Source organism: Amblyomma maculatum, chromosome 4 (genome assembly GCF_055883805.1).
Source record: "Amblyomma maculatum isolate TAMU_Amacu chromosome 4, ASM5588380v1, whole genome shotgun sequence".
Classification (NCBI taxonomy): Eukaryota; Metazoa; Arthropoda; class Arachnida; order Ixodida; family Ixodidae; genus Amblyomma; species Amblyomma maculatum.
The window spans coordinates 31,973,607-31,989,547 of NC_139347.1; the positions used below are offsets into that span (position 1 = coordinate 31,973,607).

General features: G+C 43.4%; 1 protein-coding gene across 1 annotated transcript in view; it reads right to left on the reverse strand.

The window, feature by feature from the left end:
- Positions 1 to 15,941, reverse strand: part of LOC146190610 (oxysterol-binding protein-related protein 1-like) — a 70,005-nt gene that overhangs the window by 48,768 nt on the left and 5,296 nt on the right. The window contains exons 6-13 of the mRNA XM_084600999.1: positions 14,822 to 14,966; positions 14,396 to 14,508; positions 11,802 to 11,875; positions 11,600 to 11,663; positions 10,399 to 10,500; positions 9,420 to 9,545; positions 7,531 to 7,743; positions 3,869 to 4,040 (exon numbers count right to left, since the gene is read on the reverse strand). Of these exons, the coding sequence (XP_084457125.1) occupies positions 3,869 to 4,040; positions 7,531 to 7,743; positions 9,420 to 9,545; positions 10,399 to 10,500; positions 11,600 to 11,663; positions 11,802 to 11,875; positions 14,396 to 14,508; positions 14,822 to 14,966 (1,009 nt within the window). The remainder of the gene's footprint in view (positions 1 to 3,868; positions 4,041 to 7,530; positions 7,744 to 9,419; positions 9,546 to 10,398; positions 10,501 to 11,599; positions 11,664 to 11,801; positions 11,876 to 14,395; positions 14,509 to 14,821; positions 14,967 to 15,941) is intronic.

Genomic DNA, 15,941 nt, shown 5'->3' on the forward strand with positions numbered 1-15,941 from the left:
TTTATCTTATCAGCATAGTCGTGCAGCACACGTGCGGGCGTACTACTAAAGAACACGGTAAATAAATGTTGTGATTAGGGAGGGGAAGGCGAATTTATGAATTTCAACTTTGACTTCCCTATTATACACCTATTTGTACATAAATCTGAATCTACAGAATAGGTGTAATTTTCCGCATCTTGTCTTACACCTCACTTCGACTACCGAGAACTTTCCAGTCAACCTTTGCCCTAAAAAATATTTCCGGCTGTGGAGCTGCTTGTTGGATACGCAGGGACGGTGCCGCGGGCTCGTATTGTTGGCGTTCGTTCGGTCGGTCACACTAAAGCTGTCAAGCAAATGACGTCATGATAACGTTATTAGTGAAAATAAAAATTATGTCTCTACCGGGGAACGAACCACCACTCCTTGCATCCCCAGCCAAGCACTTTAACCAATTGCGCTACGCCCGGGATCATGAAACGCACAATTCTCCTTGTCTACCGCGAGAGGATGATAGTAGCGATGACAATGACGCTGCATTTAGTTGATAATGATAACGAGAGCAAACGTGATTTCGCATTCTGCAGTGTAGATTCCAACATGCTCTCCAAATATTTAAGGACGTGCCTAGTTTTCCCAACGCTTGGACAGCGACCAAGCTCCACGAAGCCTCGCGGATGCGGCAAGGTACCACAAGGGTGAAAAAGCTGCACATGTCAGGCCGAAAACCAATGACCGCGTAAACACGTGATCCGGCCCTAGTCCTTCTTTGTTTGCTCGCACCACTGGTGAACCAGGGGCGAATGCTTGCTTCTAATGCTTCAGTTTAAATGGTTTAACGTTCCAAAGAGGCTCATGATATGGGGTGTTCTTTACCGTGCACTGACATCGCACAGCACGCGGACGCCTTGCTTTTCGCCCTCATTGAAAAGCGACGGCGGTCGACAGGATTGAACCTGTCTTTTAAGGCGAAGGCCTTTATAGGCTCATGAGTGTCTACCAGCGACAAGTGTCACGCTTCTACACGAGATTCCATGGGATACCGTGAGATTTTGATGCCATCACCTGTTGACGTCATCGGTCATGACGAATGACATCGCCAGAAGATTCATGCATATACGAAGCTGTTGTTGTTGTTGTTGTGGCTGTAGGAAGAAGGAAAAAAAAATGCACGGGCCTGCTACTGGCTCTGTAGCTGAGCCACCTCCGCTGCCTCGTGCAGACAGAAGAGAGAAAGTAGAGAAGAAAGAAAAAGAAAAGGGAGAGAAAGACGCGCGTCGCAACAGCTGTCGTCCATCAATCAAGAGAAAGAGAAAATAGAATAAAGGGAAATAAGTAGAGGCGCTCGTGACTCATGTTGAAGTGCTTTGGTAGTTCTTCAATCCACTCCTGCTGAAGTTGATAGCGTAAAGCTGCACGTCGCTTGGATTCTTTGTTTTCTTTATTGTTTCCTTTAAATATCAGTGATATTATTTGAAAGTGTTCAGAACCATGTCACCCCTTTTATTTTCTCTATTTATTCACATCATTAGCGTCATGTCTATATGAAACAAACACTAGATCTACTTGACCTTTCGCTATGTTGCAAGTACTCTTGCCTCTGTCTTTTTCATAAAATATACAACTTCAATCCTTTCCCTAAAGAAAATATTTTCACCACACCCAGTTACGTCTCATCTCACATCGACCATCAACACAAAACTGAGGTGCCATTTTGTCGCACTAACTTGTACCCTTCCTCCTTTCTACCAAGAGCTGCCACTGAATGGAACCGCCTTCCTGCCTCTACAGTCTCCATTGTGACACAACTAACTTCAAGATTGCCGTTTAAAGTGCCTTATAGCTAATTATTTGTTCTGTTTTGTACTGAAAATAATGTTATTAATTGCACCACTAATTTCTGTTGCACCTGCGAGCCTTGAAAGTATGTAAAATAAATAAAAGAAATAAATACATCCAGCCAGCAAACAGGAAAATAAAACATCCAGAATATATGTTTAGCGTGCTACTTCGCCAGGAACTATAGCATTCAAAGTAACACAACTCCCCCCCCCCCCCCCCCATGTTAAACTTTCCAGTCAGAAAAACAAAACAAAAACAATTGCCCACACGCAGCACTCAAGCTACTCCACAGAGCAATGCCAAGGTTTACCCCAGGCTGACTTGTAGAGAACACACGTCAGCTCTACACTGCTGTGGCAAAGAATCGTTCAGAACACGCCCGAGTTTTCAGAGAGACCTAGAAAGCAGTAATTCTCTTCAACAATAGCCGAAACAGATAATTCGAGCTTGTTGGAGCAACCATCTTTTGTGAATGAGCGGTGTTGCTGCTATGAAATCACAAGAACACCGCCGTTGCTGAGCATGGTCAGCATGAAACGAGGATACCACCTTGGGTGCGATTCTTGCCCTGACTGCTCCAAGTTGGCAGATTTCGTGTCAAGGTTGAAATAGTCCCTAACATGGCTGGTGAAAAAGTCACTTCTGAGACCAATGTGCAGCTCTTTTGAAACATACCAAGTGGTGTTTCTTGATCAGAGGTGTTCCCAATTGCTTAATTCATGCCACTATTCAAATGGAGCAATTTAGATGGGCACAGTAAACAGAGCTAGAGACCCCTGCCAATGATGAACACTCAGCGTAGATAAAGAAAGCTCCTCTTGCCGTAACATTAGGTAGCACACTGAGGTTTCCCCTTGATCCTTGATCATTTTGCTTGGTGTTCTCCGTGCAGAAGAGAGTCATACAGCGGTAACAAAAAATTAAAAAGATGAAAGTTAAATAATTGCGTTTGTCAAAACTGTAATTGAGTTTAGTTTCGAAATCTTCATTGCGATATTCTGGCTGCACTGTTGAATGACACGAGCCCGCGTCTGAATTCTGACAGCAGCATAATGTACTGCCACTTAACCGTCACGGATAGCTTACGCACGGTTTTGTGACGATGGCTGCTTGTTATGGTTCTAAGAGTTGTAAGTGTCATTATATGCAGTGGAAAAGTGTACCCAACCAAGTAACAGCTATAAGCCAGAGATCTGCAGCAGGAAATAAATAAACCGGAACTGAAACTGAAAAGGTGACACTATGCTAGCCAATGACACTTGGCTAGCAAGTGGAGCCTTTACAGATTTGAAATTAGCAGCAGCATGCCTGAGTTCGTGAACCAATGCCTGAAAACTCGCACAAATATATGGCAGAACTGGCTCTAGCTCTTTTGCATCTTTTCTGCGTGACCTACAGTCATCATCATCAGTCAGACTATACGCACCGCAAGGCGAACGCCTCTCATATTCTTCCAATTAAACCTGTCTCAAGGCTAGCTGCGTTCACCTGACCCTTGCAAGCTTCCTAACTTCATCTGCCCGCCTCATCTTCTGCCGCCCCCTGCTATGCTTTCCTTCCCTTGGAATCCAATCTGTTACCCTTAGCGATCGTCAGTTATTCTCTCTTCATACTACATGTCCTGCCCATGCCCATTTCTTCTTTTCGACCTACTGTAACTGGTATTGCATAGCCAGCTAGTTGTGACATGCATTTCAGGAAAATTGACCAATTTTGGTTAAAACTGAATTTCAAGAAATTAATTTAAGTAGGCTTGCACTGGTGTTTTCCCAGTTTAAACCAAAAAAGTCTGACCCCCAACTATAAGAAGTAGCTTTAATTTTCTAGTTCCATAAACAACAGCTTTACACGCAGTGACATGTAAAAGCTAGGATTGTGAAGAAAGATATTACAAAATGGTGCTAAAAGAAGATAAGGAAACGTCAGAACGGACACTACTTTGTGACACGAACAGGCCGACCGGGCAGGTAAACATCAAAATTCTGACAAGCTAGTTTGCACATCCACACATGCAAACATGGTTAAAGAAAAGCCACTGACTCACCCCCTTCAAAGGCATCAAAAAACTCCTCGTCAGTTTCCTCCTCCGAGACGTGGTTGAGGCGGGGATTGCTGAGCGTGCATTCCAGCTGGTGATGTTCCCTGGCAAGGACGCTCAGGCTTTCCTGCAGCACTCGTGAACGCTCTCGCTCCTGCGCCAACTCTGCTGCCCTCGACTGTGTGCAGACAGAGTGGAAGCCCCTCTATTTGCAAGTTCAGTCAATAAAAGCTCAACTACACTGAGAGAAGGAACGGAAGATACTGGGAGTTTAGGCACAGCTTAAACCTAGTTATACGGGCAAAAGCTCCGGTAAGCATAATTTTGCATGGCTTAGCAAGACTGCACACGGTTTGAATTAGAGCGGTGCTTAAGCTTCACCTTAAGAGCAGACATGATAGTGCCTCTAACATTGCCTTTCCATCCACGATATTTAAAAATATTTTCTGTTTATGTTGGTTTTTCAGAAAATGAAAATGCAGTGTCTCCCTTCACGCCTACTACACAAATAGGTCCCAGCGAGGTTTGCTGCGGTTTTTGCTGTGGTTTTTGGGGTTTAACGTCTCAAAGCGACTCTGGCTACGAGAGACACTGTAGTGGATGGCTCCGGATATTTCGACCACCTGGAGTTCTTCAATGTGCACTGACATTGCACAGCACACCGGCGCCTTGCGTTTCGCCTCCATCGAAAAGTGGTTGCCGCAGCCAGTATTTGATCTCTCATCCTTAGGCACAGTAGTCGACCACTGCACCACTGCGGCGGGTCCTATGGAGGTATGTTGATTACCCAATATATTGAGGATTTGAAAGTGATGTGCATACAGTATGTATAGTTATAGAGCCAACTTATTAGTTTTTACTCCTTCTTCAACTTGTGCTCCTCTTCAGTCCATCTTTACAGGCGCGAGCTGTCACCACTACTAAGCCTCTCGTCAGGCCGTGCATTTTCTGAGGAGCCATTGTAGACGGACTGTGCTAAATTCCTCCACTCCTCCCACTGTCTCCCTCCTCTTTCCACGGTAAAAAAATAATGATTATTTCCATAGAAGCCCTCCTATTTGTAGATTCCTTGCTCTCACCTCCTTTATCATTAACAACCTTATAGTGTAACCATCCTGACCTGGTCACCAAGACAGCGGCTCTCCGGTTGTGTATCAGTCCCCCTTCTATCATGATAACTATCCTCTCGCCATGTCCCCGCTCTTCCATGTTAGCCCCCTTATTCCTCCTTCCAATGTAACCACCCTTCTGTTAGACTTTTGCACCATTTTGTGGCAATGGCAGTAATTGGTCGCATATCAGCCAGAAAACCCAGCCACCATGCCTAGCAGCATGCGGTTTTGGATGCTGATTGATGTTGCTGCATATTTCTCTCGCTACCACCCACTTGTTTCGGATTTTTTCATTGAGGCTAAACTGCACACTCATTACATGCAACCCTTTGTCGCAGCAGCTTGTGAGGGGGACCCATCGCTATTGCATTGCACTAGTAAGGATGGTATGGAAGCCTTTAATACTCAAAAGCAATTCTTATATTTGTTTTAGGGTGACATGTTGAAAGTGAGAGTCTCTAATAGGAAAGTGTTTACCATGGGAGGAGGAATAGCCCCCTTATTAGTGAATAAAAAATTTGTTGCGGTTTAGCTCTGGTTAACCCTAGTTGAATTGCAAAAGCAATGGCGGAAGATTCTTTTGCCTGGTACATTATTCCGCTATCACGCCCTATCAGTGTAAGGTGCAACATTATTGGGAACACTTAAGCTCGTCCTTTACGGGTATGACACGAGCGCGTAAGTTACCAGCCCACATATAAAGCCACGCTTCAGCCAAGCTGTATGGACATGCCTGCGTGTCGTAGGGGTAACGAGAATGCAAACGGCTCTGGCAAGCTGATTCTGATATCACCCTCCCATATGAAAGGAGCAACCAGAGTTGACAGCTCCGGCCCGTGGCATAGGGGTAACGTGAATTCAAATGTCATGGCAGGCTAATTTTTTTATGAGACCGTAGCTACGACTCTTCACAGTGTAGCTGCCTCTTCACTGCGTAGCTGCGGCCACCAGAGGCCTCGCTTTGGCTGTCGTAGTATCGCTTTCACATTAAAACTTCTTGATTCTGCGTCTGTGCTTGCAAACTCCTGCCATACAAGCAAAACTGCACACGATTGTCACTCGCCTCCAGGGAGTAGGTATTTAGCAATATCAAGATTGTCAGCTCTGAGTATACTTGGATTTCAGAAAAGTCCGAAAAATACAAGCAGATCCCAGGCTTAATGCTGCACTGTTAAAAGACTAAGAAATCATTGCATGATGCTGGAAAAAAAAAAAAAAAAAAAAAAAAAAAAAAAAAAAAAAAAAAAAAAAAGGTTCACGATGGTTTGGCTTTCAACAATGATCTGCTTCGATTTCAATTCAGGAAGCTGAACCTCGAAAGCATTTACACGTAGCCATCACTTCACTCGAGCAAGCAACATTCTTGTGTTTACAGACATGCCTCATAAACATGACCCTTGTTAATACAGACGACTCAAATTATGGACAATTTTTAAGGGAGCCAAACTTTTTCTTTGTATTTATGCCTATATTAATATGGAAACTCACTGTTGAGACAATAGAAGGATGAAAATGCACAGAATCACTGAGGCCCACACATTTCTTTGGCATTAATATGGACAGTGATGAGAAAAGAAATCTCTACTTCACCAATAAAATGTTTATTTCATGAGTATTGAGTTCAGGGTGCCAGAGGAAGGCAGCAGAAAAATGCATGATGGCCTTTTCCTTTGGTAGCTTATTAACATTTCAAAGTTGCCAGGTCAACACCTCTTACCATTTGCAGTACTACATCAATCTCTCCAAAGAAAATTCACTGTGCAGTTTGTGCATCATAGAGAGCCTAATGCAACCTGATCTGATCTAATCTAATCTAATCTAGCCCTAATCTAATCTAGTAGCTGTTAGTTGACTGGGTTGCGGGGCAAGAATTAGGTGAGCTAGCCATGAAATATCATCAGGTGTATCACAGACATAACCAGGAGCGTGAAACTGCACAAAGCTATTTCAAGGATAATGGCAATCAGAATAACGAGCTTGGAGCTGTCCAAATTTTGTCTACTTTCATGCTGACCACCAAAATGCGCAGAAGCAGAACATAATCATGGCGCGATACAGTTGCATCTTACCTGTGCTCACCTATGGGGCTGAAACGTAGAGGCTAACCGAGGGGGTTATACATAAGTTGAGAACAACACAGAGGGCTATGGAACGAAAAATGGTAGGAGTAATGTTAAGAGATAAAAAGCGTGCAGAGTGGGTAAGAGAAATAACTCAAGTTACTGACATTCAAGAGGAAATCAAGGTGAAGAAATGGGCATAGGCAGGACATGTAGTGCGAAGAGAGGATAACCGATGGTCGCTTAGGTAACAAACTGGATTCCAAGGGAAGGAAAGCGTAGCAGGGGGCGGCAGAAAGTTAGGTGGGTGGATGAGGTCAAGAGGTTGCAGGGGTCAAGTGGATGCAGCTAGCACAGGATCGGGTTAATTGGAGTAATATGGGAGAGGTCTTCGCCTGTGTAAAGTATTTCAAGTCTATGCCTCCTTTTCTGCGAGACTTACAATGTATATATGCTGCAGGCGTAATTAAGAAGGGGGAGAGGGAGCTAGTGGTACCTCCTCCTGCTGCCTGAGGAGCAGTGTGCATTTGGAGAGGCTGCTGGCCACAGAGCGTGTCAAGAGGAGCAGCTCATGCCATTGGGACAGCAACTCCGTGCTGGGGGCAGCCAGACCCAGGCGGTGGACATCCATAAGCTGCACCAGGTCGCCATGCAGTGAGGCCGCCCTGTCCACACCCCGCTCCAGCAGCTGCTGCTGGGCCTGGGCCGTCTGCAATACAAGGATTACTTTTTAACCTAATCCAGCTACACTAGAGTAGCAGAACGTCGCAGGAGGTATCGGAGTTCCACTGCTATGCTGGTGTAGATTAAAAAAAAAATGGCCCTACAGCCAGGAGTCTTGCAGGTCCACCAGTTGCTTTGCTTCAGTTGATAACTATGTCAGGATGCACCTTGAAGTGCACCTTGAAATCCAAATGAGATTGACAAAGATGATTTGCATGTTACCAGGACTACGAACCAATGCTGTCCTTGCTTCATCATCACAACCTCACCTCCAATACTGTATTTAGTACAGGTATAAAAAAGCCAATCTTTCTCTAAACTTACAAAAAATTTAGGGGAGATATGTAGAAAGAAAAGGGGGGAGCGCATTCATTAACTACAGCTGATATACAGTAAAACCTTGTTGATATGTCTTTTAAAAAATGCGGGGAAAAAATAACATATCCGGGAAAATGTGTGATCCAGACTGCCTGATTGTGAAATGTTTAACTGCTGAATGAGGTACAAAGGCATTTCTAATCAAGACTTTCACTGCATAAAAGAGTAGATTAGTATTTATAGACATAGAGTATACACCATTCTTCTTTTTAGCTCTCACGAAATTCAGTCCATATTTGTGTTGTCCTTAACATGGAGGAAATTTAGTAACAAATCCGGTCTGCCGAAAGCAATGACAAGCCGGGATCGAGTCCTTGGGCGTTCCCAGATGCTTTGTCCTCTTACACCACTGATGTGTGGGGAAGCCATCGCGATAACTTACAGCTGCGACGTTTGCCATGGTACGTCCCCCAGACCCGACCCACTCGTATGCAAGCGAAAAGTTATCAAATGGTTCATCCCTATGTTCCTAAGGAACCACAAAGAAGCCACTGCATTTATCCTCTGAAGTCATGTTTCCACGAGAACGAGTGCCTCTTATGTTGGCTTTTTTTTTTTTTTTGATGCTTTATCCCATTGCATCTAGGCACTGCAGGAAAGCAATTGAGGTGGATGAGCGCCGCTAACCAGTTCATAATGTCGCTGATGTCCAGTTGATCGCAAAACGTATTTATACGACCACAATCTTGAAATTTTGATCATAGTAACTGGGAAATCGTGTTTTCCGGGAGCATATTAACCGGCTAGTAGTATAAGTCTATGAGAGGTGCTGTACTGCCCATGGTTTCAAACATATGAAACAAGAAATAGTATGAACTGGGAACATATCAACGAGGTTTTACTGATAAGGCAAACTCTTTTTAAAACTCATCCTAAACGGAGTCTTTTATAGACATCGAAACCCCTGCAGCCCTCATTACGCTAATAAAAAACAACTCATGTTCCCTGCTGTTGACACAGCAGCCAAACTCACTGAAGACTGCAATGAGACCCACGTAGCTGATTTGCTACCTACTTCCTGGCAAATAGATACATTTTCCTTTTAGCAATGCTTTGAAGGGCTCCTACTGGCAGATGTGTGCACTAAAAATTACGGACTATACAATGATATCAGAACACAGAGGACACGGCACTTTGCTTTTCTGCGCTTCATGTTGCGTGTCACCATTCATGCCAGCGTGTTCCCACAGTAAGTACTTGGCAATTTTCAGCGCCCTCTTACGTCGATACAGAATTCTACTTTCAGTGCTACTAGCAGATTATCTCTGGGAAAGTTCATCTCACCGCCAGGACGTCCTCAATGGACCCCAGGGGAAGGGGCTCGTCTTCCTCGCTGTCCGAAGCCCGCATTCCCTGGTGCGTGTAGTGCCGACTGAACTCTATGTGCTCTTTCAGCTTGGCCACCCACTTCTGCAAAGAGTGCAAACCCACGCACACGAGAATTCTCTGAAAGTTTGCACTAAAACAGAGAGAAAGTGTGCATGGAACACACAGTGGTTTTTGTATTGGTAAAAAAAAAAAGAACAATGACTGGGACGTCTTTTTCCACTGAGTGGAGATGTGGTGATAGTACATATATATTTCCTCAGTGCAGAAGCCACAAAATGGACAGACACTCAAGTTTATTTTTTCTTTAGCTCTTGTTGAAATGCCAATACAATCGAATGCACACTAAATGCGCTGCCACAGGACGACATCCTTGGCACAGGTCTGCTGCAGAGGTGATACACCACAGAGTGTTTGGTTGCTGGCACCAATAATGAAGGTCACCCCTTCAACTCCCCAAAAGCTCCACTACACCATAGCTGCTACCACAAAACGACAGAGAAAGCATCTGATAGTCATCTCAACCAGATTGGCTGACATGTGACAACTTAGATTGCAGATCTCAATAAACACATTATAGAATATTAATTCAAAGCAGAAAGGCATATTTGTTTTTCAGTCATAGCAGCAGGAATTATGCGTAATAACAGACACTCAAGATGCATGTATCTCAGTAGAACCGTAGCAATGAAATTTGTAAGCAAATGAAAGGTACATTGGACTAAATACAAGTCCATCTAAGCCACATACAGAGGCCACAAAGATGCAATTATCTTCACATGAGGACAGAAAATAAGTGGCTTGACTCAAGTATATCACCTCAGAATGGAGGGTAGGAGATGGCTGCCACATAAGAACGTCCGTTCTAAAAAAAGTTTCCCTGTAAGCAGATTTTCATAATGCCAAAAATATGAAATATGAAGCTTGCATCACTTGCCATGCGATCAACCTTGTCGTTATCGTCGGGAGGTACTGCCAGCCTTTCAGGCGGATCTTCAGGAAACAAAACTGTAAATCCGGCCTCATCAACAGGATCGCACTGCAAATTTCCAGTTGCGAAGCAAAAACCAATTATTCAAAAGAAAGATGATACCAACTACTATATACAAAAATATCTTATACCAAACATAAAAGCTATAAACAACTACAATCTGCCTTGCAGATCTTTAGGCTTAAGGTACATCACAAGAATAATCAAATGAGCTTTAGATAGGAAAAAATTGGCAGAAAGAACTAAAGCGCTAGGCTAGCAAAAGAAAGTGAGCACTATAGAAGATTAGTCATTCAAATATAAGAGCTCATGTCTTCATCAGGCAGCACTTGCGGGTGCCATATGTCCGTTTGTCACAAAAGTGACAACTGGGACTACAAAAAAATGCAGTGCTCACCATTTTGTCATGACTGACAAATGACAACTGCAGCATTGTACGAATTAAAACGCATCCAGTGGGCTCATTATCCAACCTGTTCTAATGATGTAAGCTCAATCACAAATGATTTTGAGATTAAGAACAAAAAAGTAAAAAAGCAATGCTGGAACTGATGGGTAAGCACAGCTGAAACTGATGAAAAAAATCATGAAAAATTGGAATGCTCAAGGTCGCACAGTAATACTAAACATCATCATGTCTCAATCTTTGCTTTTAATTTCATGTGAAACAACTATTTTAAAGCCTCCTAAAACATTCAAGTGCATTTTTTTTTTTACTATAAACCTCTTTTCATGGCTTGCGCAGCAATATTTGTGCTTAATGCTATGTAATCTACTGTCAGCCAGCTTTTTCAAAGAGATGCATAATCGCTCCCAAAGCCCAATTTTCTATACTTTGTTCAACCTGTGATACCTTACAGTTGTCACACCTCGTAACCTACTTGATGTTAATAATAAGAAATGTTTATCTTCTAACACAGATAAAACATTCTAAATTATATTTTCTCATTGTACACTGCAACAAAGCAATGTACTGGTTACTTTAAGCCTCATACTAACTAGAGTTAGCAAGAGAGTTCATTGCAGAGTCAAAATATAGACAACAGTCGAAAACGGCGACTTGTGCTTCCCAAGTTTCCGCCTCTAATTTAAATGTGTCCCCAAGGGGCACCTTTCCAACAGGAACATGAAAAGTACAACTTCATACCTCAACCCGTGCGGCATCCAAGTAGTAAAAGCGCTTTCGACGCATCCCAGATGCAGCGTCCCCGCTGCAAAAAGAATGGAAACAAGTCAACCAAATGGCACCGACTTCGCTGCTCAGCCCATTGAACAACTGTCCGCTCAACTGAATTTACACTGCATGCACATGCCTGCTGAGCATGTGGAAAAGTGGAAGATATACTTACCGTGAACGAAAGAAGGACAGCACACCTCGATCAAGGACAGCCCAGACGAGACGGGGACCTAGGAACCTCTTCCTCTGTGATATGCACACCAAAATCCCACCTCATCAGCCTTCAGTGCAATTACAGTATAACCACAAAGACAAACTCAGCACGAACTGCTCTGTGAGGCTGCTGTTCCATCGGGTGAGTCGATCCGAAACAAATTGACCTGGCTTTTTGTTATGCTAGAACTACAGTGACAGAATAAGAAAGAAATAGTCATTGTTTAGCAATAGGAGAGCATTGGAATGATTTATCAATGCACAGTTATAATTACCAATGCTTGAGTAGGCACAGATTTTTGCAAATGAAATCAGAAGAGTACAACCTTGAATCACCTGTCCCTTTAAAGGGACTCTTGACCACTCTTATCTCAAATTAAAAATGAGTTCTGCCCTGTTGGTTGCAAGGCGTAGTCCATGCAAAGCACGGCCACAAATTTTTACAATAAACACTCATTAACAGAGAAGTTATAGTCACTGCAATCAACCATCTTCGCCATGCTCCTCACCTTCCACTCCCTCTCAGATAATGTTCTTGCTCCTGCCTAGTTAATCAGCCTCTGCAGGTGAGATACTATGTTCTTCTCCTCCAATTTTAGCGAGAGGGAGGCAAGGAGTGGTGAAGCGCATCTCATGCCTATATTATTCTGCATTGTCCAGTACTTTCGATCGCCTTCTGCGACCTAGGGTATTTCCAATAGTGCGCCCAATGCACGTCCTCCGTGTGCTTCGGTAAGGAGCAGGAATACAGAATTCTTCAAGGACAGCAAGGAAAGTAAACAAAAGTAGATGGGAAATCTCAGTGCACTAGCCAGTGTTTCAACAAAAAGTTATGCCTTCATCTGGAGCCACTTTAAGAGTGTGTACAAGCATGCATATATTTTCAGTGTGTATTACCTAAAGTTATCCAGAGAGTTTACTGCAAAATGAGGACAGAGACAAGGCTTGAAAATGGAGAATTGTGCTCCACAAGTTTCAGTCTCTAATTAGAGAGCAATTTGTGTGCCCACGGGGCATCTCATTTATTCATAGTTCAATTTTAACAGGGACAATCTTTGTTCGCTTTGTGCCCAGATGTTGCAGATGAATGCACTGTTCAGCCTTAGGACTGAGAAATTAGCACTTGTTATGAAACCCACCATGTGTGCCTGTTTGGAAAGACTGACCCAACAGATGGAGCCATGTGGCGATGTGGTGGCGTGAGTGTTGTGATCAGCTCAACTGAGCCTGAGAATCAAGCGCAATGATTCAGTGCGACCACCTCAGCAGGGGATTCTCCTTTCACTAAAAGTGATCGTCTCCATCATTGGCATCCCTTTTAGTGAGCATTGTTTCTGTTTTTGTATGCTTATTTCTGTGACTTCACCTCTCCATTTCATGTACCTTTTGTTTCAAAACACAAAAACAATTTTTTAAGACATGAATTGTTCAATCCAGCAGTTGGGTGTCTAAGCTTGAGCTGAAGAGATGGCTAAAGTGCGAACCCAAAAACCTATATTGCAGAAGAATGGACATGTGAGCAGAATAGTAAGGTGTTGAATCTACAGTGCAGATGGGAAGAACGAGGGAGGCGACAAGATGAGCACTCATCTTATTGCCTTCTCTTTCCTCACCTTTTGAACTGTAGGTTTAGTGTGAACTAGGAACCCTCCATCATTTTTAGGAAAGTAAGCCTGCGCATTTGCGCATGTCTCTGCGCGTTTGTGGTGCATTAGTATGCTGTATGTTTTTGTGCGTGTGGTTGTAGAGATCGCTGAGATGAACCGCGGCAGCGACAGTGAACTAGACGGACAAGTGGAAAGCAGTGCGTCTGCGTGCGTAGGTGTACAAGGAATGCTGTATGAACAGTACAGCACACAAAACATGATGAAACATGCTTAGACTGGGGCGGGAAACTAAAATCTTGTTTTTGCGTGCATGTGTGTGTGTGCAAAAACAAAAGACATGGCAAAATGTGCGTGCACAACAAGCAGACAACAGGAAGCTGAAAGCATGCCCCTCCATGCATTGACAGTGCGTTGGCAATGCTTTCACCACCAGGTCTCAGTGAATAGCCTTCTACTGACCCAGCATTTTTAATAATGTGTGAAAGTTTGGTATAGCCAACACACTGTCACAGCACAGAGTGACATACTTTCTACAACTTCGCTTGTTGTGCACTTTTACTTGTCTCTCATTTTTGCACAGATATATATGTGCAGATGCAGAGCCTATATGCCAGCATAGAAATGAAGAGGTTCACTTCTTGGAAGGAGCAGGAAAAGAATTTGATTTGAATTTTCACTGCTTTTCAAGGCAAGCACAGCTGTAGCACTTTGCTGAGACTAATTTTCGATGCCTAATCTAAGCATTGGGCTAGTCTGTTCAAAATGCACGAACCCTGGTCACAGGCTCTTCGAAGCAGAAAAGAAAAAAAGTAAGGAAAGGAACCGACCAAACCTGGACTTATTGCTTGCACTGGAATCAAAATAAAATGAAAGAAGCATGGTGCAGCTGCGACATAGATTGCATCATACAGCTCAGAGGGCCAGAGAGATGTGAAAGGAGACAAACCCTGAGCAGTGGTCCTTCGTGCCTGCTGGCATTCTTCCGCAAATTACGGATGGGTTCCACGTCCAGGATCTGCCGCATCTCATCTGTCCTAGCCAGGTCGGATGCCAGCTGCCCTGTTGAGAGAGAATGCTGCCATGATGTCTTGGCAGAAACTGTGAAACATGCTTTACAGAGGTTTGTCCTTACTGATGCCATACTGTTTAGACAGAATGGTTTCAACTGCTGATTGTTACAAGTTAGAAGCTTGCAAGCTGTCTACAGAAGCAATGAGCTTGTCTTCACTTCAATGGCACTGTTCAAAAAATAAGATGATATCAGAGCGTGGACTACATTCCCACGTCGCTCACATTGTGCAAACTCTGAAGATCACGTGCTTCCATAATGAATGCGATAGAGTGTGCTGGCCACAGTGATGGGTTGGCCTACCTCTATGATTGCGGAGAGTTGAGTCAATTCCACACTGCAAGAGATAGACGGCTACTGGCTTCTTGTCACAGTATGCTGCACAATGCAATGCAGTGTTGCCAAAGCCATCGACACTGTTGACGCTTGGTGGATGCCTTCCACAAAACTGCCCACACATTGGCATGAAAAGAAAGCAAAAAGAAAAAAGAGAGGAATAAGGAGACCTTTGTGAGGGCACTGCTATTTATAAAGTGACTTCTTGTCAGTAAAATGAGGTGCTTTTTATGATCCCGGCCATTTCATGCAGAAATTGAAGGCAGATTGATTAGCTTTGAGCAACTAGGAAGTTGTTTTTGTGGCTTAATATCTCCAAAAGCTTTATGTGCCAAGGCAACACTATAGCCTGAAACAAACATACTCCAGTGTAGTGTTTGTTTCTAGTGAAAACAAATCCCTGTTCAAAACAACAAAAAGTGCAGCCCTCATACACACAATAGACCAACATCGTGTTTACAAACAAAAGGGGGTGTTCGCAATGCCGCAGCAGACTGGAAGCGTGAAACGTAGGCTTAGCACTCATAGGAATACATGAAAGCGAAAGTTTTCAAAGTTTCATGCCACTAATGCTGAAGAACACCCCACATTTCACACATCCGAGGTATCAATGCCGAAAACTGTAATGAAATGACCTCAGCAAATATGCATGTATGTGGGCTAAGTAATAGAAACTTATGACAATCTTATATACAGTTACATCAAACTCATGAATGTGGACTTGCGTAAAGGGACACTGACGACAAACTGAGATTGACCTGTGTGAATAGGCTACTCCATTCTAACAATAAATACACAACTTTCAAGGAGCTAAAAAAATAACACACAGGTGTTATCACTGCTGGCCGCTTTTGCGAGCGAAAACTGTGGCATGCCAAGACAGTTTTTTATGTGCACATTCTCAAGGCTAGGCTACACCATTATTACACTCCAAAATGGTGATCATGGAGTCAAAAGGTGTCATGTGTTTGTATAGATAAATTGCAAAACTGGTAAATCCTATTTTGTTGGCAATAAATGCCTCTGCTGCAGTCAGATAAGCATCAACATAGTAAGAAAGAAGAAGAAAATTAATTTCACTGAGTGC